General features: G+C 38.1%; 1 protein-coding gene across 1 annotated transcript in view; it reads right to left on the bottom strand.

Annotated features, from left to right (window-relative positions):
* frmd3 (FERM domain containing 3) overlaps window positions 1-27,594 on the bottom strand; it is a 113,611-nt gene that overhangs the window by 37,659 nt on the left and 48,358 nt on the right. Inside the window, 2 exon segments of the mRNA NM_001079042.1 lie at window positions 11,254-11,332; window positions 20,976-21,018. Coding sequence (NP_001072510.1) covers window positions 11,254-11,332; window positions 20,976-21,018 — 122 coding nt within the window.

The following is a 27,594-nucleotide window of genomic DNA, read 5'->3' as shown; positions in this document are numbered from 1 at the left end:
TGTGAACAGGGGAACAATATGGGTGATTACAGCCTGAGCCTGAGGTGTGAACACTGCAGGGGGTGAACAATGCAGAGATTAAAAGGTGTGAACAACACATGGGATTACATTTTTAAACAATACAGGGGGATTACAGCCTGAATCTGAGGTGAGAACCATGCAGGGGGGGGCAGTTAATCACAGTACTAATACCATTTAAAGCTTACACAAGAGTAAGCCATCAAAGCAGCCAGACAGGTGGGGGGCCACACAGAGGGGGGTCGCGGGCCGCATGCGGCCCGCGGGCCGCCAGTTGGACAGCACTGATGTAAATGATTGAATTGTTTTAATAATGCACAGTTGTCCTTTAGTTCTTAAAACACAACTGCATATTAAAAAAGGGGGATGATTCAGCAGAACTTAGTTTGAATAAATTCAAACCATTTTGGTATAATGATCCTCTTTTTGCCATTTTCCAAGGTGTGAAATGTTTCTTTTGTTGACATTTATTAGTTCTGCCCTTTTCATTTTGATTTTTTTGGGTCTACCTAAAGCGAATGTACTTTTTCACTTCCTGCCAATTTAGACCTTCAGCTCAAACATCTAAAAGGAGCTTTTCTTAAGGGCAAAAGCATCTCATGTTAAACTGTATACTTTCTTTTTTTTTACCTAAATCTTCATTATTCTCTGCCTTTATTTAGTACTAAGCCGTCTTGCAATTTTAGCACATGTTTTTACCCACACATAAACAAGATTTATGCAAGCATAGCTTCAAGAAACACAACATTTACATGCATTTATTTTACATCTTTTTTGAGTGTACTGCTAACTTCCTTTAGATTTATCAGCCATTCAATAAATTGTGGGGCACCCAGAAAATAACTTCCCTCCCCTCCATGGGACACACAACCTGTAGTCTCCTTAAAGTTAATGGGGCCCAAGCATTGCCATGTTTTCTGTACCTTGTATTATAACAGTTCTGTCTGCCTGCCAACTGGAATCTCCCCAACCCCATATACACTAAAGGGCATATTTATTATAGTGTGTAAGCCAACATCATCGGTAATGTTGTCCATAGCAACCAATCAGAAATTAGATTTGAACAGTCACCTATAAGGTAGAAAACAAAAAAAGTATCTGATTGCTTGCTATGGGCAACATCACCACTATAATAAACATGCCCCTAAGTGATGTCATAAACATGGGAGAGAAATAAACAGCAGAGCTGCTACTGGGAAAATGCTACAGAAAGTCATTATTGGTGCTGTACTATTTGAAGACAATGTTTCTCACAATTTAAAATATACTGAAGATTGGAAGAGTTTATTTATATGTAAATACATGGTCACCATGGGTAATGTTTTTGGAATCATATATGGATTAATAAGTGCGAATAGACTAGGAGCTTCACTATGGAATGGTATACTTTAAAATAAAATGTCATGTATTAGTTGATTGAAATATAGAAGTCATAATGGTAATTGGGGACCGGCTAAGTGATCTCTTTTTTTTCCTCAGTACAGCACTATTCTTTGACAGTTTTTTTCTTCCTCTTTTCCTTCAATGGGCCTGTTGACCCACCTTTTCCCCATGAATATATCAGTAGGGCAACATTAAACTGATAGGAGACATCATCGCATATGTGTAATTGTACAACGAACTTGGTCACTGTAAAGGATCTAGAAGGAACTTTACATAAACCCTGCCTAGATTTATTCTACAGTCCTGCTTTGAAAAAGTATGATTTGCATACTTTTATTTTGACCTATTTCTTTTAATAAATATTATGCTTGACTTATAAATATACTGTAGTATTGCACACTCATAACTTGTACTAGTTATTACTCCTAAAAAGAGGTATTGCTGTGTTATATACCAAACAATTAGTAAAGCCCTAAATCTGTCAGAACACAAAGGCATGGCCGCATTTCAAAATACACTACATTATTCATTTCAATAAATTATTTATAGGAGCAGATTTTATATTATACTGACAAATAGTGATGGGTGAAATATTTTGCCAGGCATGAATTCGCAGAGAATTTCAGCATTTCGTGAAGCGGGCAAAAATAATTTGCTGCTGAACAATTTGCTATGTGACAAAATATTGTCGTCCATGTCAAAAAAACATAAAAAATTACCTATTTTTGGGGGTTTTTTTTGATGCACGTGTCATTTTCTTTTGACAGGGACATCAATTTTTTTTGACATGCAACATTTTTGCCATTTCCCGAATCTTTCGCAAGATTCACGAATTTCACTGTGAGGCGAAACGGGACAGATTCACCCAACACTGCTGACAACTTCTAAAACAAACTTTTTAGTACATGAGCATTTTGATTTGTGTGTAAGCTGTTCACTTAAGCGTCTTCAGGGGATAACACACTGTAATACAACTTTACATATAATACTCTTATAAAATATTTTTTGCACTACATTGGAGATAAATAAAAGAATAGTTTCCACAGTCCTTTATGTAAACTTTTACTAGCAATAAATGTCAGTCCATACTTTATCTAGATTGTTCCAAGGAACCAAATAATCAGCATGCTAGTCCAGTGGATACTTCATTTATGTAAATGTGACATGGTGGAAGGGATTAAGGCTGAGGCGCATGGGGTAGACCTTTTTAAACAGACAACACCACACTATGATCAGTAGTCTATCATGTAATATAATAAGATTTAAAAAAAATATATAATTTTCTTAGCTTAGGTTCTGAAGCTATATCCCAAAGAGTATTTTTTTTTACATTTTCTACATTTTTGTAAGAGTCAGTGCTTAATTAGTATGGCAAAACAAACTATTGCACTATTACAAATAAAAGATCTTTTATTTTAAATGCCTGGGACCTGGGGTGCCTGAAACCCGACCACTTTTCTATGGGTTCCGGGCCTGATGCAGGTCTACTGCAGAACAATGGAGGATCTGATAAAAGGCTGATGCTAAAAGAAAGGAGGGGTTTGTTTGTTTAAAGGAGAATGATAATCTCAATCACAGGGTGGTGCCAAATGTTAAGCATCTCCCCCCAATAATTGTAATCACCCAATACTCTGGGCCAATGCTTCTGTTAGCAGAAATCTGCATTGGCCCAGGGTACTTTTTATCGAGCCCCACGGAACAATCCACATCTTCCATCTCATTCGCAGTTCGCAAAAAAGCTGGCTTTTTTGTTAAAGATTGACTTTTCATTCTACTGTGCATGTCCATCTGCATGAAGAAAGAAGAACTAGGGCCAGTGCAGTTTTCTGCCAACAGAAGCACTGGCCTGGGATATCAGGTAAGTGATTACAATTACTGGGGGGGGGGGACTTAGCAATCTATTTTACTGGGGGGTGTCTAACAGTTTGCCCCCCCCCAGTGAAATAGACTATACATGTACATAAAGACCTGTTTATAATGGGAGGGGGCAGAAGTTTAGTGAAAAAACCCAACAAAACAGAAACAAATGTTTAAAAAGTAAAGGCAGAACGTATTTTTAACACAAGTCCTATTTATTTTGCTAATTTTTAGCAAAGGTGTCTTTAAAGCGTGACTCTGGAAAACATTCCTGACATCAAAAGCTTTCATGGAAGAAAGTCTATCTTGTTACCTGCGAGCAAGAAATGTAAAACATATTAATACCTATTATGTATGGTCTGTTTCAAGTGATAAAAATATTGTGTGAAATGCCCTACAGAAAGGTAAACAGTGCAAATAAGACAATATGACAATAAAGCACAGAGAGAACAGTATTAACATAGAGATGATTTCTGAGTGTTTTGCTATGTATGCTTCTAGAAAGCAGAAAGCATTCTTATTACAAAACTATTATAAGAGTTTATGAGCAATTGTTTGTTTAAAAAAAGCTTGAAATGCATTTGATTTCCCAATGTTGCAGCCTGTAGAAAGAAAGCTGGTTTGGCCATACTAATATTTATAGCCACAGGCTAGTAAAATACTGTCCAGGTGGTATCCCTATTTATTGCTTATTGCTATATATATTATATATATTTTATATATATAAAAATCTGAGTCTATTTAGGCAATTAACTTTCTGTTCCATAAAGGGCAAGAAGTCACACCAGCTAACACCTATTGAGATGCCATAGAAGTCAATAAAACCTTTACCTTTAGAATTAGCAAGTAGAGCACTGCATAATGTTTTCCTGTGCCTTCTTATTTATTTTAAGTGTAGAAGAAGTGATTTTCAGTATCCCTTATGACAATGTATATTTTGCCTTTTTGTAACCATGACAAAATGCAGGTAAAAAAGCCCACCATGTGACAGTAGAATTTTTTTAGGGTGACAGATCCCTGTCAATTTGTATGCAAGATTTGAAATGCTGTTTTCTTTTGAGCGCCGACACAGAAGGGAATAGTCTAACAGAAAGGAGAATTATCTGATAAACAGGTTGTGAAAGAGAAAAAAGAAGGAAAGATTTAAGGCTCAGGAGAATTTAGGGAAGGATGTTATTTTGTGAACTGTAAGCCACATGGGAATGCAATTAGACTTTCTGTGTTGCTGGAGTGATAAGGTACAGCTGTAGTTAGACACAAGGGTGGCTTGCTAGAAGCATTTTGACATAAGAGATCAGGTTTCTGACACATAGGATGGTTTGATATGTACAGTGTCATCTTCCCTGTTCTGCTCAGGTAGACACATGAGAAGAACAAAGTAACCAAACACTGTCTTCTTATATAGGGATGATCGTTTTCTAGGGCTAACATTTGGATCAGCCTGATTTTGCCTTGCATGTGGGCCTATATCATTTGCTTGGAAACCATGCCAAACAAGCAGATCTGCTGTCTATGGCTACCTTAAAGGAAATGTAAACCCCCCACAAATATGTAATCAGCATATAGCCCCTTTGAAATATTTAAATACCTGCCACTCTGGTTATTTAAAGGTTAATAGTAAGGCTTCAGCATCCCCTGAACGTAGGGTTCCTTCTCCTCCTCTAAGCCCCTTGGCCCCCTCCCTTAGGAGTTGACTTTGGCTCTTGGCTTATTGAGCATGCTCAGTTCTTCTTAACTCAGGTTACCAAACACACCCTCCAGTCTAGCAGCCAATAAGGAGTTGGCAATGCTCTAGCTGTGCACTCTGCTGGAGAAACATGTTTTTTTTCCCCAACCTCCTGTCCTGATATCAGTTTAACAGTTACAGGGCACAATCCAAGCAGGACTCTTTATCAAAGTAAATTCTGCCTTTGTAAGCCTGCATTCTTGATTGCATGAACTTTACAGCGCACATGTGCTGCTTGCAGATGTAAATGCCATTGATGAGAGGAAAGGAAAATGTGATGGTGCAGGCGAACAGATGGGATATATCCAGTACAAATGGTGCGGTTTGGGTGGGGGAGATGTGCCCAACTTATATACATGTCCTTTAAGAATATGCCTTGTATATAACTGTTAGATTTGTGTAAAGCTGCTGGCTTAATAATGTGCAATGTAATTTAGAGTCATTATGATGGAATCCCTATGTCCCCATATTAAATAAAAATATTGAAGACTGTCAAACCACCATCAAATATTACTTTTTCTGAATACACAAAAGGACTGACTTGTTTATCTCAATTTATCAACAAAATATTGACCCTTTAAGTCTACTATATAGCTTATATACCATCACATGCAAGGTACTTTTTACATAGACAATCAGCAATCATATTTAAAAATTAGAATTATCTGCTTATAATGAAGTTTATGGAAGCTGGCCATCCCATAATTCTGAGCTTTTCTGATAATGGGTTTCCAGATAAGGTATCTACTTCCTGTATACTGAGACATTTGTTTATGTTTCAGATATTTACATTTCATAACACCATGTTAGCACATGCGTACATTTATATAAAGTTCTATTGTTAGAGTTATTTAAATTCAAAACTGCACAGACTTGTCCTGTCTGTATGTTGATCAGCTACGCAGACTGATCTGCTCATTATGAGATTTAACGCTGTGATGACACCATTGTGAGCACATGGAGTGCCAGTACAGGTATGGGATCATTTATCCAGAAACCCATTATCCAGAAAGCACCAAATTACTGGAAGACCATCTCCATAGACTCTATTTTAATCAAATCATTCACATTTTTAAATATTATTTCCTTTTTGTGTGTAATAATGAAACAGTAGCTTGTACTTGAGATATAATGAATCCTTATTGGAGGCAAAATACTCCTATTGGGGGGTATATTAAAAACTAAAACTAAACTAATTTCCACAAATGTAATTTATCAAAAGCAGGAATGAAAAAAAAATCGCAGTGGAGGCAAGTACGGTGCAGGGGAAGAAGGGCCCACCCAGAGCATGAGTGCAGTGAAAATTTGGCAGAGCAGTACAAGTAGTGTGAGTGTAGTAAAAATATTATGATTGCAGTAGCTATAATGGCACATTGAAGATACTCCTGGGCTGAGATTTGTATAGGCTTTTCCGTTAAGTAAATGTGCATTATGATGTTGAACAAATATTTAGGATTCAAAATTGATGCAGTCCCTACCTACACTGCATTGTCTTAGCTGGGATCAAGTACAAGGTACTGTTGTAAATGTACCTGTAAAATGGAGTCTATGGGAGATGACCTTCCCGTAATCACATCCTAATAAGAGATTATTAGGTTGTCTAAGCAACTTAAATAAGTTTCCTAGTTAGGGCAATTGTGATCAACTTTTTTGAGCGCTAGTGAATTTAGAGAGCTGACAACATGATAAACTGTTATTCCAGAGAATATATAGACCTGACTTGTTTATGCTGCAATTCATAGTTTCCAGGGAAACCAAAGTAATAGGGATCATGATGACCATTCAGTCTGCGGAAACCATTTCAATGAAAACCATATCTATGGAGACCTTATCATGATAGTTTCCATGGAGACCATTATGACAGTTGCCAATGGAAACCAATGCAGTAAAAGCAGTTTCCATAGATATAATAATGATTGTTGCCATGGAAACCATGTATGTCCACACCCATGGAGATCATGGTGACACTTAACATAGACAACAACCATTGTCATAGAGACCATGGTGACAGTTTAGTTTAAGTGACAGATACCAAAGTGACAATTACCATAGTAATTATAGTGGAAACCATGGCTCTGTTATTTAGTTAGTTAGTTCAGAGCCATATATACAAACTTGCAGACAGCTTGTTTTGATCTCCTTACATCTCATCGGTGCACCATGTTGGAACATGACTTCTAAAGGGGGTGGGACTTGAAAAGCAGAGAAGCAAAAGAACCATATTGGTTAGGTAGAGAGGCAAATAGGAGCCCACAAGCCATAATCAAATGCCCTAAAGTGTTGCATTTGAGAAGGACTATTGGGCTCTTTTAAAGGACATGTAAACCCTGCATTTTCCTTCCATGTATAAAAGTTGGGCACATATTCCCCACCCAAACTGCATTATTTGTTCTGCATATATCCCCTTGGTTCCCCATCACCCTCATGTTTTTTGCAAAACAAATAGCATCTTACACCTGGCAGCTATTTTCCCTCCGAAACATAAACCTGTTTCTCCAGCAGAGTGCACAGCTAGAGCACAGTTTCTATGGAAACCATCAGTACCATCTCTTCATTGGCTGCTAGACTGGTGGGCGTGTTTAGTAAATGAGTTGAGTAAAAATGAGCATGCTCAGTAGCCAACAGCCTAATAAAGTCCTAAGGAAGGGGGCAGAGTAGGTTAGAGGAGGAAAAGTAATCCTAAATGATTAAGGGGATGCTACAGCCTTACCATTAACCTTTTAACACCCAGAGTGGCAGATATTTAAATATTTCAAAGAGGCTATTCAATTTTTTTGGGGGGGGTTACATGTCCTTTAATAGCCATGGATGTTTTAATAAAAACATAATGAATTTGGGTTTCATGTTGAAAAGGATTTTTACAGTACAGCTTTTTATGTCTGAGCGACAGGTCCCCTTTAAGTGGCAGAACATCATCAGACATTGTTGTATTGTATACTGTTGTTTGTAATGCTCCTTGTTGATTTTATACGTTCTTCCAAGTTACTACAGTTTACATGTTCTCATTTTAGTAATTATTTTATGACATGTCTAGAAAAAGTGTTGCTAAAACATCACCGGAGAACGAATTACAAAGAAGCAGGGAACAGAAGCGTGATTTAATAGCTAGTGTTAGACTATTTAATGAGAGAAGGATCTCCTTGCACCAAATTATATTCATTTTCCTATTTTTTTTAGTGGATGTGACCAGCAATACTCTGTGTACAGTGAAAGTCACTAAGGTAAACCAGGGCTAAATCAATGAGTGACATTACTCAAAACTTGCTTCTGCTAGGGGCAAACCAACTTTTCAACATTTTCATTCCTTAGTCCAATAACTCCTGTTCATCCAAAGTAAACTTAAATACATTTTACATTTTTAGATTAAAAGGAACATAACTGTAGCACCAGGTGGCACTAATGTTGCGAATCTATTGGCAGTAAAATGCCAAAATGCTTTTCCTTCTCCTTTAAAGTATTTGAAATATAATGTACTATTGCCCTGTATTGGTAAAAGTTGTGTGTTTGCTTCAGAAAGGCTACTATAGTTTATATAAATAAGCTGCTGTGTAGCCATGGGGGCAGCCATTCAAACTGAAAAAAAGAGTAAAGGTACAGGTTACATAGTAGATAACAGATAAGCCCTACAGAGTCTTTAAGTGTCTTTCCTGACCCCTGAAGACACAAGTGCAACAGCACTAAGGGGAGCAAAAGTGTGCCCCCAGGCTAGCTGCTCTTTGCATGGAGCGCTGGACTAAAAATCAGGAGAAGCACCCTGACTTTGTCCTTGTTGCCTGCCACAGAGCCTCTGAGCCTCCCCCTATCCGCCTCTTTTGATCACTTCAAAGAGCAGAGGCCAGTGTCTATTGCCCCGGTGTCAAAAATTGCCAATTGAATTTTTTCACACTGTATGGGGTTTTATATATAAGAGGTCAAGACTGCATGTAATGAACTCTTCACAAAGAGGGAATTAAAATATGGCATTGTGAGAAAAGACATTTTATTGAACTTGATGGATGTGTGTCTTTTTTTAAACTAACAATTCAGTACCATGGACAGTGGGCTTTAAAATGAGACTTGTTTCACGCTTAGGTCTCTGCCATGTTTTGTCTTTTTCACTTTTTGACTTCCACAGGAACAGCACTGATACCATCACACACACCAACCCTCATTTTTTTCTACCTCCTTTCCTATGTGTATATGAATAATTTGTCTGCAGACTGAATGAATCCAGAGGTTACCAGGACAGTAGCTCCTCTTGAGCACCACTGTGCCAGTAAAAACAGCATAAAAAAATTAAAGATCTACAACACTGTAGGGAAGTTGCTTTTACCAGCAGGAATATTGTAACACAGCAGGATATTACAAAACTTTCTTTCAAGTACTGGCTCTTCTTTAAAATGTCATGTATTTTTGTAAATTACAGTGTATAATTGTCTAAAACTTGCAACTGAAAGGTGCAAGTTATTCACTCTATCCAGCCTACACTAATATGAATATTTTTATTGCTCGAGGGGCCCTGCACTATGCGACTAGGAGCCCCTCCCAACGATGGTTGGTTTTTAACATGATGCAATAAACAATTTTTTATAAATGTTCTAAATCTGTTCTGATGAGATGTGTTTATCATTTTATTAATGTCATTTAATTTGAGCATAAAAAGCATAAGTTGTGCATATATAGCTCATTAGAAAGCTAACACCTTGGATACTAAGCTAACTACATATGTGGGAATTCTAAAATCACTTTACTTTAAATAAAAAAAGTATAAAGAAATAATAAACTGGTAGTAAAGGTAAATCAAGGCAAGGAGAATGTAGGTTAGATTTAGATTTTTGTCTTGTTTGTTGAGTTTGTTGAGTACAACAGTAAGGGTTGGGGAGACATCTAGCAAGGTCCGGAGTCCTAAGGATTACTCAAACTAAACATTTCTCTAAGGTAGATGGATATTTGGAATAAACAAATATTCAAAGGATGGTAATGGCAAGTTTAATATATGTTCTCATGGCTTGTAATAAACGTAGGGTTAATAAGAAAATTAACTGAAGACTGAAAAAATGTTTTAACATTAAAGAAAAGCTGATAGTTACAGGTATAAATGGCACCACTTCTAATTTGCACCACATCATACATTTGTTATTGCTGTGAGGTCCTATGTTAATGCTGTTTTGTTTTTTCGCTGCACAGGGAGACTGTTCTTTTAACACCCAATATTTGCAACAGTCTGTAACTATGGAGGAGAGATATTATACTAAAAGGGAAAATATAATTTTCGACATTTCCTAACCCCCTTAGGTTGACAACATGCTAGACTGCCCTTAACTTGTTTCATTGTGAAAGGTTGGATTCTGGGACCCTGAGTTCCCTGTGCATTTCATAGTGGGTGGTGCACAGACTCCGAAAAACCACAAGGATTCCAGAATCCATCACTTCACAATGGAACAAGGTGAAGCAGGTACCGGATCATTTTTTAGGCCTAAGGGGTTGTGGAAATGGGCCTTACAGCACAGGCAGACTTTAATGGTTTCCTTGCAATTTGTGGAATGAGGTCTGTTTGTGGAAAAAAAGTATATTTATTTTTGTAAATTCAAAGTTTATGCTCTTTTTTTTACATAAGCCCAACTAAATGAGCTCATGTCAAAGGAGGTATATTTCCCCTTTAAACAATAGAAGTCTGGCCTCAGTCACTGATTTGTGACATCACTAAGCACTAATTTAAAATGATTATTTTATAAGGGCATGTTTTACATGCAATTCATGCCAGTTTTGTATTTTAAACACAGGTATCGAACCCCTTATCTGGAAATCCATTATCCAGAAAATTCCGAATTATGGAAAGCCCAACTCCCATAGACTCTATTTTAATCAAATAATTCACATTTTTAAAAATGATTTGCTTTTTCTCTGTAATAATAAAATAGTACCTTGTACTTGATCCCAACTAAGATATAATTAATCCTTATTGGAGACAAACCAAGCCTATTGGCTTTAATTACTGTTTAAATAATGTTTTTAGCAGACTTAGGTAGGCGATCCGAATTACGGAAAAACCCTTTATCCGAAAAACCCCAGGTCCCGAGCATTCTGGAAAATGGGTCTCATACCTGTAGTATTATTCTGTAATCATAAACCACATAAGAAAAACTGCTGCATTTGCAAAGATACAACTGGAAAGAAAAGCTACGACAGTGGTTTAATAATGGCTGGATGTGAACCAGGGTTATTATTATTTTCCAAAGTGTTGAATTAGCAAATGTCTTTAAGGTAACATACATACAAATAGGAAATACCTGGTGAGCTCTTCTTTAATCTTCAATGGTTCATGTGGGTAGAATTTCACTCTAAAGCACATGGTGTATGGTGGATGAGCTGAAACGTTATAAAAAATAAAAAAAATATATAAAAAAAAGCATGAGAACAGCAGCAAAGAACAGTTGCTTGATGAAAGTGCAGGAGAGGTTTTCATTAGTTAGTGGAATGGTTAGGACCCCAGTACCTGGAAGTGGTGTAACTAAATAAAAGCATGGCAAAGATGCCCATGAACATATCCTCATAGCTTGGGGGTCAGGGTGCAATGGCAGAAGCAGCTATGATAATGACCTTATGTTATGTACAGACCAAGGTTTCAATTGCTATTTACACAAATTACAGAGAAAGAAATAACAGGGCTGTCACTATGCATAGGTCACATTCACAAAGCACTTACCTGCTTCATGCACAATTAAAAATGTAGAAGAAAAAGAAAATGGTTCTTAAAGTGAAGGGCTGCCTTAATGCATAATCCATTCCCTGTGGGAAAACTAGAAACCTTTATATTTGACGTCAACATTTCTGTTGCACGCTGTTACAGGAGAAAGCAAACAATACGCTGCCAGGGGCTGAACACCATGCTTCCAGCCTACTTTAAACTGCAGCATAAATTATATTCAGAGTGTAGTCCAGAACTGCTAGGGGGGTTTCTCCCACTCCTAGCACTCCTAGGCTACAACCTTCTAAATCAGTGGCAAGGTTACACTTTGGAAGTGTTGTGACATCAGCTCATGTCAGCCAGGGACTTTTCCCTAAAGGTAACATGTTTATGTGGACATTCCTGAGAAGTGACTCTGGAACTCTAGTGGCTACACAAAAGCAATGTAGGTCTGTATAAAAATATATCATATAAAGCAGCTTATATGTAAAGCTTCATCTAAATATACTATTTACTTGTTTAATAGTATGTGCCATTGTGTAACCCAAAATGAAAAACTGCCATTTTAAGTAAAAGGCCCGCCTCCTGTGATCATACGATCCACGTTGCAAACATACAAACCAAGGGCACACATACATGTTAGGTCACATCAGCCACTGATATAATTAATCCTTATTAGAGACAAAACAATCTAATTGGATTTTTTTAATGTTTAAATGATTTTAGTAGATTTAAAACGGACCTGTCACCTTAAAAAATAACTCCAAATTATTTTAATTTTAGTTGCAAAATAAACTTCACTTACACTATATAAATAATATAAATATTGTTTCCTTCAGTCTTGAAACTGGACAATCACAGCAAGAAGGTAGGTGCCATTTTGTGAACACTGTTAGTAAGGCAAGCTTTATATCATGCCAAAATCTTGTTTATATAATAGAATGGAGGACTAGAAGCCCAAATGCATGAACAGGCTATATAATTAAATGATGAGGAGGGAGGAAAAAAGTAATAAGTGCAGTGACATCTAGGTAGTGCTGAATGGGAAGCTAATGTTATTGTCTGCCCCACCTCTATGCCTGAGGCATGTAAGCAGGGCAGGCAATATATGATTGACAGCTAGGATTTTTAAATGCCTTTATAATGGGTATAAATGTGTCATAAAAAAAAGTAATTTGGGTTTCATGTTGAAACCCAACATGAAAATGACTTATATTATACAGCTTTTTATGTCTGGTGACAGGTTCCTTTTAAAGGTGGCCATACACCTTCAGATCTGCTCGCTTGGCAATGTTGCCAAGCGAGCGGATCTTCTCCCGATATCCCCTACCTATGGGTGGGCGATATTGGGCGAATCCAGACTAACTCGGTCGTTTGGTCCTGGGGCCAAACGATCAAATTAAAACGACGGGTATAGGAGAAGTCAGATCGGGGACCGCATCAACGAGCCGATGCGGTCTCCGATCCGACTAAATTTTTTAACCTGCCCGATCGATATCTGGCCGATTTCAGGCTCATCATTGGTGCCCCTACATGGGGCGATTAGCTGCCGAATCGGTCTAAGGGGCCGATATCGGCAGCTAGAATCAGCCCGCGTATGGCCACCTTAAGTATGGTGATCCAAATTATGGAAAGATCCCTTAGCTGGAAAACCTTATGTCATGAACATTCTTGATAACAGATCCCATACCTGAACTACTAAATAAGGGTACATTTATTAGATTAGCCTATTTCAACTTCATGCAGTTAAAGGTTTAATGCCCCCGGGTAAAAGACAGAAATCAGCCTATACAAATTATAACAGTGGCCAGAAAGTACCCAACTTGCAGGATGAGGCAAAACAGAGCACCAGATGTGGAGCAAAATCAACCAAAAATACAAATAAACAGCACTCCTCACATGAAATGACAACTTACTTCCATTGTCAGGTACAACATAATCTCAACAAAATAACGTAGGGATGGCCTGAGTAGATCTCCACACCCCATCCTTAAAGTAAATAAGCACAGGTTCTGTACAGCCCAAGGAGCAGCAGCTTTGCCCCCTGCTGAGCATGCTCCCTGATAGGTAGATAGCCGACCTGAAACGTGTTGCAGATAGGTGATGGTGGGTAACCCTACACTTACCAGAACCCTCCCCACAGGCCAAGTCATCCCCCTCTCCCAGAAACCTCTGGCGACAGCAACATAGATTCTGCGTTTATGTATTCAATTCCAGAGTATAGAAAAAGGTGTTGCTAGGCAATACGTGGACTGTTGGCAGCAAAAGGGTTAATACTATGTCATAAATTCTCTTTGAAGGACGATGATGTCTCTAACCTACATTTAATACTGTTCAGGATTACTTTTCTGTTTTAATTCATAATGTGATACTTTTCGTTATACACGAATACTCCACCGTAGCTAACATAAGCAAAGTGTTACATCAGTAATCACGCCATCGGCCAAAGACAAAAATAAATGACTCTGAAAGCAGCAATTCACTCTTATAATCACAGTTATAGGATATGCGGTGTTTGTTTGGAAGATAATTACAGACATTTTGATGTTTGCCTCAGATATTTAAGCCAGCTGGTGACTGTGTGTGTAGTTATTTAAATTTAGTTTCTGCTGCTACTGTTACATTTCAAATGATTCAGTTAGCAAATAATATGGTACAAAAAGAAGTAGAAAATAGCAAATAATGTCTGATATTCATTTATTTTTCTGTATTTGGCACTGTTACATTTCCCCTTAATTAATGATTAATGAAAGTGGCACACTGAAGCCTAAAAAAAGTAAATTTGTCTGAATTCTTTAATTCCAGTGAAATAAATAGCTCTCTGCTGTAATTTTATTAAAGAGACACCAAATCTGTCATGTCCAAGAGGGTTTATAAAGTAATTGGGTTTGAAATAAGTTACCTAGTGACTGCTGTATCTTTATAATAGTATTTCACTGGCCTGGACAAGGGGAAATTACTTAAAAAATAACAAAAAACACATTGGCGCTATAGATAAATTGTCACATTCACAATTATTACACAAAGCGTAAAAACTCAAATATCCTTTAAAGGTGAAGGAAAGGTAAAAACTAAGTAAGCTTTATCAGAAAGGTCTATGTAAATACAGTCATAAGCACTAACAGAAACGCTGCACTGAGTTCTCTGTCAAAAGAAACAGGATTTGTTGTCTCTTTGTTTTCCTGTGCCAGAGACACGCAGCTCTCTCCTCTCTCCTGCTCCCCCCTCCCTCAAGAATGCTAAGAACTCACTCCCCCCCTCTTAGGAATGTGGATCTGAGCCAATCAGCAGGAAGCTTTCTCATAGTCTTACAAACTGAGCATGTACACTGGTCTTGGTGCAGGATTATGGGAACTTTCTTTACAGAGCCCAGCGGTTTTTTTTCCTATGAGGCTTCTGATCATCTGAATGGGAGAAATATGGGGAGATTTAAGGGCGCTATTGAGAGAACTGAGGGTATGCCTGCAGCTTAAGATTAACTATTTATTAGCCTTTCTTTCTCCTTTATTGCAAAGTTAACCAGAAGTTCTCACTTACTAAATATCCTGCACCTCCACCTCCTGAAATATGGCCTAATGCATACCTTCCAACTGTCCCAATTTTCGTGGGACAGTCCCTCTTTTGACAGCTCAACCCGCAGTCCCAGATTCCTACTGAAAAGTCCCTCATTTCCCATTTGATCTCCTGCACTAAATGCTAAAAAAGATGCAAATTTAATTAAAAAGTAGCTTTTGGCAGAGAGCCTAGAAAGTTAACAAGCTTCACCTGCACTTAGAAACATTGTTTCTAAGGCTAATGCCAGACGAGGCGTAGGACGGATATTTTCAGCAAGCAGAAAAACTCTTGCGTTATTATGCATTTTTCCGCTACATGTGCCTGCACCCGAGCGTATTCTATTCATTCGGGTGCAGGCACAAGTAGGAGGCGTAGGGCCTCGTCTGACATCAGCGTAGGGCTCGTCTGACATCAGCCTCAAAATTAATAAAAAAGTATATTTTGGCAGAGAGCCAAATAAGTCAAGGGATTCTGGGAACAAATTCCTTTAGGCTCTTAGAAAAATCCCATTTACATGGGCTTGTCCCATTTACATGGGTTTATCCTATAGGCTAATGCGTACCCACTGGGTTTCAATGCAAAAGCCAGGATAATAGCTGATCAGATTCCCAACTACAGACCGGTTTCGCCCTTCTTGGGGCTCATCAGTGTTGTGCAGGGAGCCTAAAGGAATTTGTTCCCAGAATCCCTTTTTGACTTATTGGCATCTTAAAGGAGATGTAAATGTTAAAAAAACAAATCATATATTTAGCCTTAGACTACTATTCTCTACACTTTACACTACCTTAATTTTTAAAATAAGACTACCTTAATCCACTGGTTCCAGCACTTCCCCCTGGTGCTTTGCAGTCACATGTGCCATGTTTGAAAGTCTTCAGAGAGAGCAGAAGCCCCCACCCTCCTGGAAAAAAAAAAGCCTGCTCATGCACAGGCTGGCTCCTGCTGCCTCCAGGCATGCGCAGAAGGGACTCTCCCCTGCCGACAAGTTGTCGGTGCAGTGAGAGACCTGAACAGGAAGTGGGGGCGGAGCTTCACTCTGAACAAGGAAGGAGTGGAATAGAGCAGAATGTAACTCAGCAACCAGGTAAGAAAGAACAGAGGGACAAAGGCAGGCAATCTGGGAAGCTGTTTAGAGTTATTTTATTAATAGAAAAAAAAAAGGTGAACTTATTCTTTAACGAGCATCACCTGCAATTTAATGAGTGGGCTTTTGGCAGAGGGCCCAGAAAGGTAAAAAACCCCATCGGCACTTCGATACAATTGTAACTAACAAGCTAAACAGGTCTCTTGGGGGAACTGAGACTTGCAGCTTAAAGGGCAATTTCAGATTTTTTTTTTAACAAAACTGTAATAAAAGATAAAACAAGACCCCAAAACCCCCAGAAATGTGTTTAAACTATAAATAAGCTGCCAGATTTAGTCAAGTGGTTGCAAAAACGGGCGTGGTAAAAAAAAATAATTTCTTTTTATCCCCTCTTTCCATTTTCAAAATGTTGGGAGGTATGCTAATGGGGGTAGACTTTGCTATATACATGCATGCTTCCTGCTTACAATTACAGTTACAGCCTAAAATGGATTCATAATAGAATATACAGCAATTCTGTCTGCATTGTCATTGTTATTATCAGTTGAATGACCTACACCTCTAAGGGATTCCCACCTCAGATGGGGCATTGCACAACAGACCTTGTGCTATACCTTCCAGGATTCCAGGAAATGCCTTTTAAGCCATCCTTTACCGTGATGTTTTCTTCAGCACCATCCTGTGTGTAACCCATTTAAGAAGTTTTTTACTGAAACTGTTTTTATATAACAGAGGAAGCTCAGAACCAGAAGGAGTTGGGATTATTAAATTATTTACTTTAGCTTGGGAATTAAAGGGCAATAAAATATTTAAATATTTCTCCATGCCATACAGCTGTTGTCCAGATGTACAGCAGACTTATACCCTTGAAAAACACTTCCTATAGCTATTTGCTAAATTTTCTTTAGTTCTCTTCTTGGATAGAGTTCTCTAGTTACGATTATTATTGAAATGCTCTGACTGGCACTTCTACACAAGGACTTGTTTCCATATGACACAAGCCAGCACTAGGCCAGCAATACACCATATTGTTCCACAGAGGATTAGAGATGCTCAGGATCCAGATTCATCCTCTCTCGTAAATTTTGATTTAGTGTTTTGGCCTTTTAAGAGACACATTTCATTTTGATGTAATGGCCAGTACTTTGACTTCAAGACTCTGTGCAGTGACCTGAAAGCTTCCATCACCCTAGTAGCTAAAATTACATGCTACTTCAGATAATAAACCAAACCTTCAAAGATCTCTAGATTTATTTCTCACTGTTAAAGGTGAATCGTAAATTTTGCCACATGAAAGTGGTTTTCACACTACCTTTTCTGCTAAGAAAGTGTTATTGCTAAAGGTCACACACTGGCTTTCAACCCTCAGCCATATCATACCTTCTGCAGGCACCTTAGGGCTCTGGCACACGGGGGAGATTAGTCGCCCGCGATTAACTCCCTGTTCGCGGGCGACTAATCTCCCCGAGTTGCCTACCCCTGCCATCCCACCGGCGAACATGTAAGTCGCCGGCGGGATGGCAGACGCGGCGGCGCAATTTCGCGCAAATCGCCGAAAAAGACTTGCAAGTCTTTTTCGGCGATTTCCGGAAATCGCCCCGCCGCGTCTGCCATCCCGCCGGCGACTTACATGTTCGCCGGTGGGATGGCAGGGGTAGGCAACTCGGGGAGATTAGTCGCCCGCGAACAGGGAGTTAATCGCGGGCGACTAATCTCCCCCGTGTGCCAGAGCCCTTAACTGAGAAAGATAAATAGAGATTTTTTTGTTTTTTTTTCACTATATTGCATTGTTAGCCTTATCTTGGAAGAGCTTGGACAACTTCAGTGATTTCGGCGCCGTGTATGCAATCCCACCGGCGATTTACATTCTCACCAGTGGGATGGCATTTGTGAGAGATTAGTTGCCCGCGACAAGGGAGATTTGTCGCCGGCGACTAATCTCCTCATCTGTCACGGCCCTTAGGGGTATATTTATCATGCTGTGTAAAACGTGGAGTAAAACAGTACTGGTGATGTTGCTCATAGCAGATAATCAGATGCTTTGCTTTGGTTTTCTAACTGTTGAAATCTAATTGTTGATTAGTTGCCCTGGGCTATTCTTCACAGCATGATAAACATACCCCTTAGTGGTTTATATATCAATGCCATTATTTGTTTGTTTTTTAGTGCATTTTCCCCCATTTTCAAATACCTGCATCTCATCAGTCTATATTTTCTCATACACATGAGGAAGTCTGATTTTTATTTTTTCTTTCAAAAAACATAATCACTTTTTTTATCATTGCAAAACTAAACAGCTTAATGGACAAAAAAAAACCTATTCATTATTTATCTTGTTTTTGTTATTATTATCTGTTCTGTAAAATAATCAGCTTGTTTAGTGTGAGGTATTCTGGATCCTTATGTTAAACACCAGGATGCCAGCAGGTATGAACGCAGAATTTGATATCTCGTGCTATTATTAAGTTAATATCTGTCTGTTACTCTGGGGTAAACCTTGTGTTTTATTTATGCTTATACTGAAATTTAAATAAACAATGTATACATATCTGCCTGTATATTAATTCACATTTACAGACAACCAGACACTCATCAAAGGCTATAGGAGGTGAGGTGTCTAGCCTGTCTAATTTTGATTGTCTGAATTATGATGCATATTGCATATTTTTTGCATAAACTTCATGTCACTACTGAAATACTACTGTTTCCATAAGGCATGTTATATATATATATATTTTTTTTTTTCAAATTGATTTTATTAATTTTAACAATACATGTAAATCATAGTAATTACACTGCTTATTATATCTTAAAAGAGAAAAGAAAAACACCATAACTTAACATAAGTGGTAGCTCCCAAAAAAAAACCCAGACACATCAAACATAACTATAAATTATCAAGACAATGTTCTTCCATATTTTTTGAGCTTCTTGTATGAAGTGATACTGACATGAAAAAAATACTTTTCAAAATATTAATGAACATTAAAAGTTACCTATAGGTCACGTTGATCATTTTTCATGCATAGGGCTGCATTTGTAAGTTATTGTTACTTGAAGTTCCTAAATCTGTCTTTTTTAGCAACCTGACTGTCCCTTCTCAGTGTCAGTTATAGCTTCTAATGCTAACAGCATACTGCTGCACAAATATGGCAGCCCCCTCATAGAGGAACATGGGGGATCAGATTTGTAATGTAAACGCATCAGGAAATACTTTTATGACAGCATTGTAAAGCTCATGCAAAGACAATGTTATGATATATTTAAAAATAGTTTAATTTTAGGTGTCAGTATCCCTTTAAGGCATATTATATATTAAAAGAAAGTTACTACATTGAAAGCTCAGCCAATGATAAACAAAACTACAAAGAATTAAGAGGGGTTCCCAAACTTTTTCATATAACTGTATTTACTTCCCATGGGTCACATTTTGCCCATGACTAAGTGCCCCTTGGGCATGAAACGCATAGGGCCTTTGGAAATGTTTTAATGTAACTTTGAATAAAGTCTTTTTTACTTTAAAAATTTTTTTGTGACCCCCTGTATAATTTCCTTGGTGCCTATATGCCCATGGTGGTTGTTGCTTTTTGCTTTATGCACCCTTTGCTGAGGGTCTGGGGTTGGTGCACCTGGACCACCACTTCTACTCGGTGAGTGTTTTGTTTACTACTGCTCATTTTGTGCCTTTATTTTTGGTTTTGCCTTTGGACTCTTTTACCCCATTACACTGCATATGTATATGTATGTGTAATATATGTAATATATATATATCAATCAATCAGTATCAATAATTCAAAAAAAATACTGATGCAGGAATTTTAGCCAAAATAAATGTATTTATTGAACTGAAGCTTCTGTCCTCATCTGGAACTTTTACACCAGGTGAGGACCAAAATGTTGATCCAATAAATAAGTTTAACCCAGGTGTAGTTTTGATGAGAGTGTGCCTAAAGGTGCCCATACACGGGCCGACTATAGCTGCCGATATCGGTCCCTTGGACCGATTCGGCAGCTAATCGGCCCGTGTATGGGCAGAACAGAGCTGCCTGGCCGACCGATATCTGGCCTGAAATTGGCCAGATCTCGATCAGCCAGGTTATGAAATCCGGTCGGATCGGGGACCGCATCGGCTCGTTGATGCGGTCCCCGAACTGACTGCCCCATAAGCTCAAATGTAATCCGATCGTTTGGCCCCAGGGCCAAACTATCAGATTATTTTTTTTTTCAAGTCCCTTCCTACCCGATATCGCCCACCCGTAGGTGGGGATATCGGGTGAAGATCCGCTCGCTTGGCGACATCGCCAAGCGAGCGGATCTTATAGTGTATGGGCACCTTAAGGCTTCAATAATCTATCTAGCCACCATTGTGCAAGGAGTATTCAAAATAAATCACAGCCAGCACCAAGGGTCTTGTAGTTCAAAAACTTTATTATAAAGTTATTATTATAAAGTTATTATAATTGCATTGTACATATATACACACATCAGTGTATAGTTTTCGCTCTGTTTGTATAAGCTATTTGTCTGGGTGCCAGTATCAAAAAACTATATAGAATCATATAAAACTGCACTCACGGGTCTTGCAAAGTGGGAAAAAAATAAAAAAAAAACACAAATGGGTATTACTAGAAAATGAAAAGACTGCACACTGGTTTTGCTAATAACACTAGGCTCTGGATACTTACATTTCATCTGTTTGGCAACAGGCTTGCTGGGATCGAGCCAGTGCTGTAAAAAGAAAGCAAAGGGTTGGTAAAGTGGTTCAAGGTTGAGAAACGTATCAGCATTCTATTATCAGAACATACTCCATTGATACACATCATTCAAACAGAAACTATATTATTATTGCTAGAAATCATTATTATGATCATCTTTTATTTATACAGTGCTGACATATTCTGCTATGCTTTACACAGATTATACATTATCTCCTGAGTCCCTAACCAAGTGGATGTTCCTTGAAATAGTATATATTCAGTCGGGGAAGTAACTACAGAAGGAGCAGACCCTGCACTTACAAGGGAACCCAGGAGGGTAGGGGGCCCAGTAAGGCCCTATTTAAAGGACAGTTTTAATATATCATGGTAGGATAGGTACATTTACTAATATTTTGGGCCCTAAACCAAATTTGCTGTGGGGCAAAGTTACATCTAGTTACACTACTGTATTCAGTGACAAACTACTGGGCAGAATTCCAGTGCCATTGATTTCATATATCCTGACTCATTGGCAATGTTCAATCTTCCTATCAGCACATGATAGCATGGCATTTATAGCTTTAAAGGAGAAGGAAAGGCATTTGCCATTTTACTGCCAATAGATTAGCCACAATAGTGCAAGCTAGAACGCTATATTTATTTTGCAAAAAGCTTAACGATACCTAACTAAACAGCCATAGAAGCTCCCTCTGTTTGTTTAAGATAGCAGCTGCCATTTTAGCTTGGTCTGATCTTACTTCTGTGCCTGCAAACTGCTTCTAGAACGGCTCTATGCTCAGATTACACAGCAAAGATAGGAAGGAGAAGGGGAGAAGGAGAAGGGAGGGGGAGAGTGGAGCAAACTGAGCAGACTTGTGCCGTGCCCTTAAGGATTTTTCTTAAAGCAGGAAGTCTGACACTGAAGATCATGTATACAGAATAAAAAATAAAAATGTGGTGTTTCTTTTCACTGAGGACTCAGAGCAGCAGTCCTATAAGTGCTTATGGTCGTATTGACATAGACCTTTCTAATAAAGTTTACTTAGTTTTCACCTTTCTTTCTCCTTTTTTAAGTACAGATAGTAGACCCCTTATCCGGAAACCCATTATCCAGAAAGTTCCAAATTACGGAAAGGCCATCTCCCATAGACTCCATTTTAATCAAATAATTCACATTTTCAAAAATGATTTCCTTTTACTCTGTAACAATAAAACAGTACCTGTACTTGATCCTAACTAAGATATAATTAATCCTTATTGGAGGCAAAACAATCCTATTGGGTTTAATTACTGTTTAAATAATGTTTTTAGCAGACTTCAGGTAGGAGATCCGAATTACAAAAAAATCAACTTTGTGATTTTATTTCTGCTGCCATCATTTTCAGGGATCACTCTCATTTTGTCCCTTAAACCAGCTGTTCTTCAGGGCTGAACAAAAGTTCTAATTCTACTTGCTGAACAAACTAACCAGTGATGTATCTGTTCTAATGGCTAATTTCTTGCATTTTTTGTAGTCTTCACATTTTCTACAGAATTGGAGAGCTTTTATATTTTGGTCTGTAAAATGGTGTGTTCTATATAAAAGGCAAAGGTAATTCTTCTTTAGATTTCTAACTAGTCTATTCTAAGCTTTGCTCCTCTGTATGCTGTGCATTAACTCTAATGGCCTAAATCTGTATAGATAAGCATCACAGATGTGCTTGCTGGGACTGAAATGTGCCTATTCAGTTATGTGTATTATTTGTCACTTGTAACTACAGCCAATCCAGTTTGTGCACAAAGGATAACACATTCAGAGATAAAGATTACAATGCAATTATGCTTTCACTGTAAAATAAGATCAGGCTTCTATTTTAAGATATAATTGCTGAAGATAATCTATGCAGAATGCAGTATGCAAACAATGAGAACAATGTTAAAAGGACAGTTATCCAACAGTTTGAGAAGACAATGGAAGATTCTGAAGAGAACAGATCTTATTGGTTGCTAGAAGTTACAACACTGCTGCAACTTAGCTCCTCTATTAGTATATAAGCCCCTATGGGCTGCTGGAGCAGTAAATGACATAAATGGCATCCAACTTAACTGAGCACATGGGTCAAAAAGCGTGTGTATTTTCTGGCATTTTCTCTATATGTTTTTCCAGGAAGAACACATAGTTATCTTTCTTTTTTGTTTGGCACTTCCATCTTTCCAACAAAAAGCACTTTATGTATCGCTTCTCCCAGTGGTGTTAATTTCTACCCAAGGGGACAGAGTTTGAAGGGAGGAGGTATCTGGGAATGGCCAAAAGCTCAAATGCTGGGTATAATACATAAATAGTGTTAATGTAACCATATGTTAGGGTAGTGATCCCCAACCAGTGGCTCGTAAGCAACATGTTGCTCTCCAACCCCTTGGATGTTGCTCTCAGTGGCCTTAAACCAGGTGCTTATTTTTGAATTCTTGGCTTGGTGGCAAGTTTTGGTTGCATAAAAACCAGATGTACTTCCAAACAGAGCCTCCTGTAGGCTTCCAGTCCACATAGGGGCTACCAAATAGCCAATAACAGTCCTTATTTTGCACCACTGGGAACATGTTTTATGCTTGTGATGCTCCCCAAGTCTTTTTACATTTGAGTGTGGCTAATGGGTAAAAAAGGTTGGAGACCCCTGTTTTAGGAAATCAGTCAAGCAAAAGCCACAGCAAATCTGTGTGAAAGCATTCCAAAGTTACTGTTACACCCTTACTACCACCGTAGCATGGAATGCATACCAAAAAGGTGAAAAAAGTTTGTATCTTTTTATGCCACACCAATACATAACACTATTAAACCCTCTGAGTGCCCAGAGTTTGCCCACACTTCTTTTCAATTCATTTCAATGCTATGCAACTTGTTTGCCAAATAAGAAGATTCAAGTTGGCTAAAAATATCCATCCCCTGGTCAACTTGTTAACCGTTTTATTGGTTAAACTCTGATTTGGCCATCCACATGGCCCACAACTTTTGCAAGGTATCTAAAGAAAAAAGTGACAGGGCATCAGTAGATTAAATTATTCTGGACAGACTGACTGAGATCGGAGTGCGTTTAAGACAATCTGCAAAACAGCAATTCTTTATGGCCGTAGAGTGGAAGCACATTTTATTTAGCCCTTTTATTTAACATTTTTACAAAATTTTTCTCTTTAAAAAGGGACCCTGCAGTGGGGACCCTGTATTTAATCACTTGTCCTGCCATCTGCTGGCTATTCCTACTTGAGCCATAAAATGCCTGGGCATAGCAAAACAAACACCAGCACACAAAAGAACTGAAGAACGCAAATAAAGTCCTGTCTCCAGGGTTTATCTCCGTTATTCTATTCAATGAGCTAGTTCTGTTTGCATATATTGACTTGGATGGCAGGTTATGATAACCCCCTAACAGAGCAAACAACAGAGAGAGGTCTGGGAGTGACTGTAAAAATTGTATGTATGAAATGCTGGGACCACAATGTGTCTGTCCTCTAATTCTGGTGCACTCAGTGATTCTTTATTTCTGATGCTGCCATTCTGGTCTTGTATTTGTGATTAATGGGATGAGGTATTTGGACGTCATGGTTACCAAGCGGGCGTGGGTAAATGTTGCTTCTCTTTCCATTTTCCAAATGTTGGTTAGTATGTGTGAAGGGTTTAGATAACTAACAGGGCTATAGCGCATACTCAGTAAGAAGCCCTGTGGCACAAGGTACTGTTATACATTTAAAATGACAAAGCATGCCATTTTTAATATGTGTTCAAAATATGGCTTGTATTGAAAAGGTATTCCTGCTTTTGTGAACCTGAGACCCTTTGTGTAAGGTAAAAGAGAAAAAAACATCCTTGATGAAAAAAATCAAGAAAAGCTTTTATGTTCACTGTGTAATTGCAAATGTTGGGCATGGACAGATCCTTGCATCAGTACCATATGTTTTACTTACAGTCAGACATCAATATGACTGTCATGCACAGTTGTTTGTTTGCAGGCAAACGCCTTGTAATTTAGGTAAACATCCTTTTTAGAGATTTCAAAGCAATGATTTGGTTTATAATTGAGAAATGCTATTACAGCTCTTCCTGAGTCAGAGCACAAATCCATCATTTTTCATTAACTCACAACACAGATATCTGAAGTGCTGCCAGATGAGATTGCTGCTACACTAATTTGCAGCCTATATTTGCATTTAGCCATTTCGAAATCATTTGTTTCTGCCGTGTGATATGTTTAATCAAATGCCTAAATAAAGGTATGTCAAAATGAAGACTGAGCAGCTGCATGGGAATGGGAATTAAATAAATATCTGCAGAGCAGATGATCTTGGGTAGGTAGCCACATAAATTACAGTAATACCACTGTCTAAAGGAAAGAAGTTCTAGGAAACGGGAAAGCACCTGTATAGAATAGTATAAAGTCTTGGTGTTAAAACTACTGAAAAGGTATTTTGGATTCCCTCTTTTTTTTGCATCTGGGGAGTCCTCATTTTCCCTTTGTTATGTGCAACAGAATATGGCTGTAGTAACTTTAAGGTATGTACAACATATGATATAAACACCCATTCCCAAAGTCCACATCAACCTTTTGTGCTGCAAGTATTTTACTTGAAAACGTTCAGCATCATAACTATGCAACCCAGGAGTACAAACTCCAAGAGTGAAGGTGAAAATAATCAGGCAGGTCACAAAAAACTACAGGGTAATGTATAAAGGACTATGAGGTTCCATGAGCCTCACTAACTAAATCTATAGATTAATGTATCACAGACTGTTGTCTCACAATCTCTCATACAGCTATAAACACTTCTGTAGTTATTTATTTATTTATTTTTTTAAATAAGCATGAAAGCTCAGTAGAGCATAAAGAGTGAAAAATGTTCTTATTCTGAAGAGTTTATGTCCCTTTCAAATAAATTATGGGTTAAATGACTGCCGGAATACAGACACGTCTAATGTAAACTTTATCACTTTATAAAATCTGCCATAAAAATGCATTCTCCTGTACTAAGCCTAAAGGTAAGAAAACAATAGTGTTCTTTAAATTAAAGATGATCTTTTTTTTATATAGGTTGTGTCGTGTCCTGTTGTAGTTCTAGTTAATTATCATTGCAAAAAAGAAAAGGTTAATGTTGTGCTGAATGATACCTTGATAGCCTGTCATTACGCCACCACAAGACCTTGGCAGTAAAAGCATGCAGGCAAGTAAGCTTGAAGCAGAATAATGAGGATATATGTCAACGGTGTAAGTTTCTTCATGAGATGTTATCACACCTAGCTTATCCGCTGACAAGCTCTACATAGCATTCAACAAGCTGAAACATTCAACATCCCTTACAGCCAGAAAAAACAGCAATTTATCCAGACCTTAATTCTTAAAAAGGACATAAACCTTTGAAAAAAAAGTATTTTGATCCCTTTTACAATGTATTTCCCCCTTCCTTCCTATATTGTAAAATACTTAAGATTTTAGAGTGCTGCTTTCTGAAATTGAATATGTTTATCTGAATATGTAGGAAGCCTCTTCAACGAGAATTAAGATTTTAGATGCTAATACCAGGTTTTGAGTCAGAAAACCTAGGGGCACATTTACTAACCCACGAACGGGCCGAATGCGTCCGATTGCGTTTTTTTCGTAATGATCGGTATTTTGCGATTTTTTTCGGAAAATTGTCGCGACTTTTTCGTTACTAATACGATTTGTGCGAAAAAACGCGAGTTTTTCGTAGCCATTCCGAAAGTTGTGCAAAATCTGGCGATTTTTCGTAGCGTTAAAACTTGCGCAAAAAGTTGCGATTTTTTCGTAGCTTTAAAACTTGCGTGAAACGTCGCACCTTTTAAGTTTTAACGCTACGAAAAAGGCGCAACTTTTCGCGCACGTTTTAACGCTACGAAAAAAATTGCCAGATTTTGCGCAACTTTCGGAATGGCTACGAAAAACTCGCGTTTTTTCGCGCAAATCGTATTGGTAACGAAAAAGTCGCGACAATTTCCGAAAAGTCGTAAAGACGCCGAAAAAATCGCAAAAAGTACGAAAAAGTCGCAAAATGTTCGTTTTCAAATCGGAATTTTTCCAATTCGGTTCAGATTCGTGTCTTAGTAAATGTGCCCCCTAGGGTTAAAATCAGGGATCCCCAATCTTTTTTACTTGTGAGCCACACTCATTTGTAAAAAGTGTTGGTGAGCCACACAAACATAAAAAAGTTCCTTTAGGATGCTAAATAAGGACTGTGATTGGCCATTTGGTGGCCCAATGTGGACTGCTAGCCTACAGGAGACTCTGCTTGGAGTAAAACTGTGTCTCTGTGCTTCCAAAACTTGTCTTCAAGCCAGAGATTTAAAAATAGGCAACTACTTTGAGGCCACTGGGAGCAACATCAAAGGGGGTGGTGAGTAACATGTTGCTCCCGCTACTGGTTGGGAATCACTGGGTTAACTAAATTAAGTGCCTGCCTAGCAGTCTAAAACTGCTAATATTTCAGACACCATTAAAAAAAAAAAAAAGAAAATGAATTAAATACATTTTCTATTTTTAACGGTTTCTAAGATATTTGCAGTTTAGACTTTTGGCTCAACTGAGAATCAGCAATCTTAGGGTTAACTAAATCCAGAAAAAGCACA

The sequence above is a fragment of the Xenopus tropicalis genome, chromosome 1, assembly GCF_000004195.4.
Source record: "Xenopus tropicalis strain Nigerian chromosome 1, UCB_Xtro_10.0, whole genome shotgun sequence".
Classification (NCBI taxonomy): domain Eukaryota; kingdom Metazoa; phylum Chordata; class Amphibia; order Anura; family Pipidae; genus Xenopus; species Xenopus tropicalis.
The sequence above is the reverse complement of the archived record's forward strand: the minus strand, read 5'-3'. Positions and strand labels throughout refer to the sequence as shown.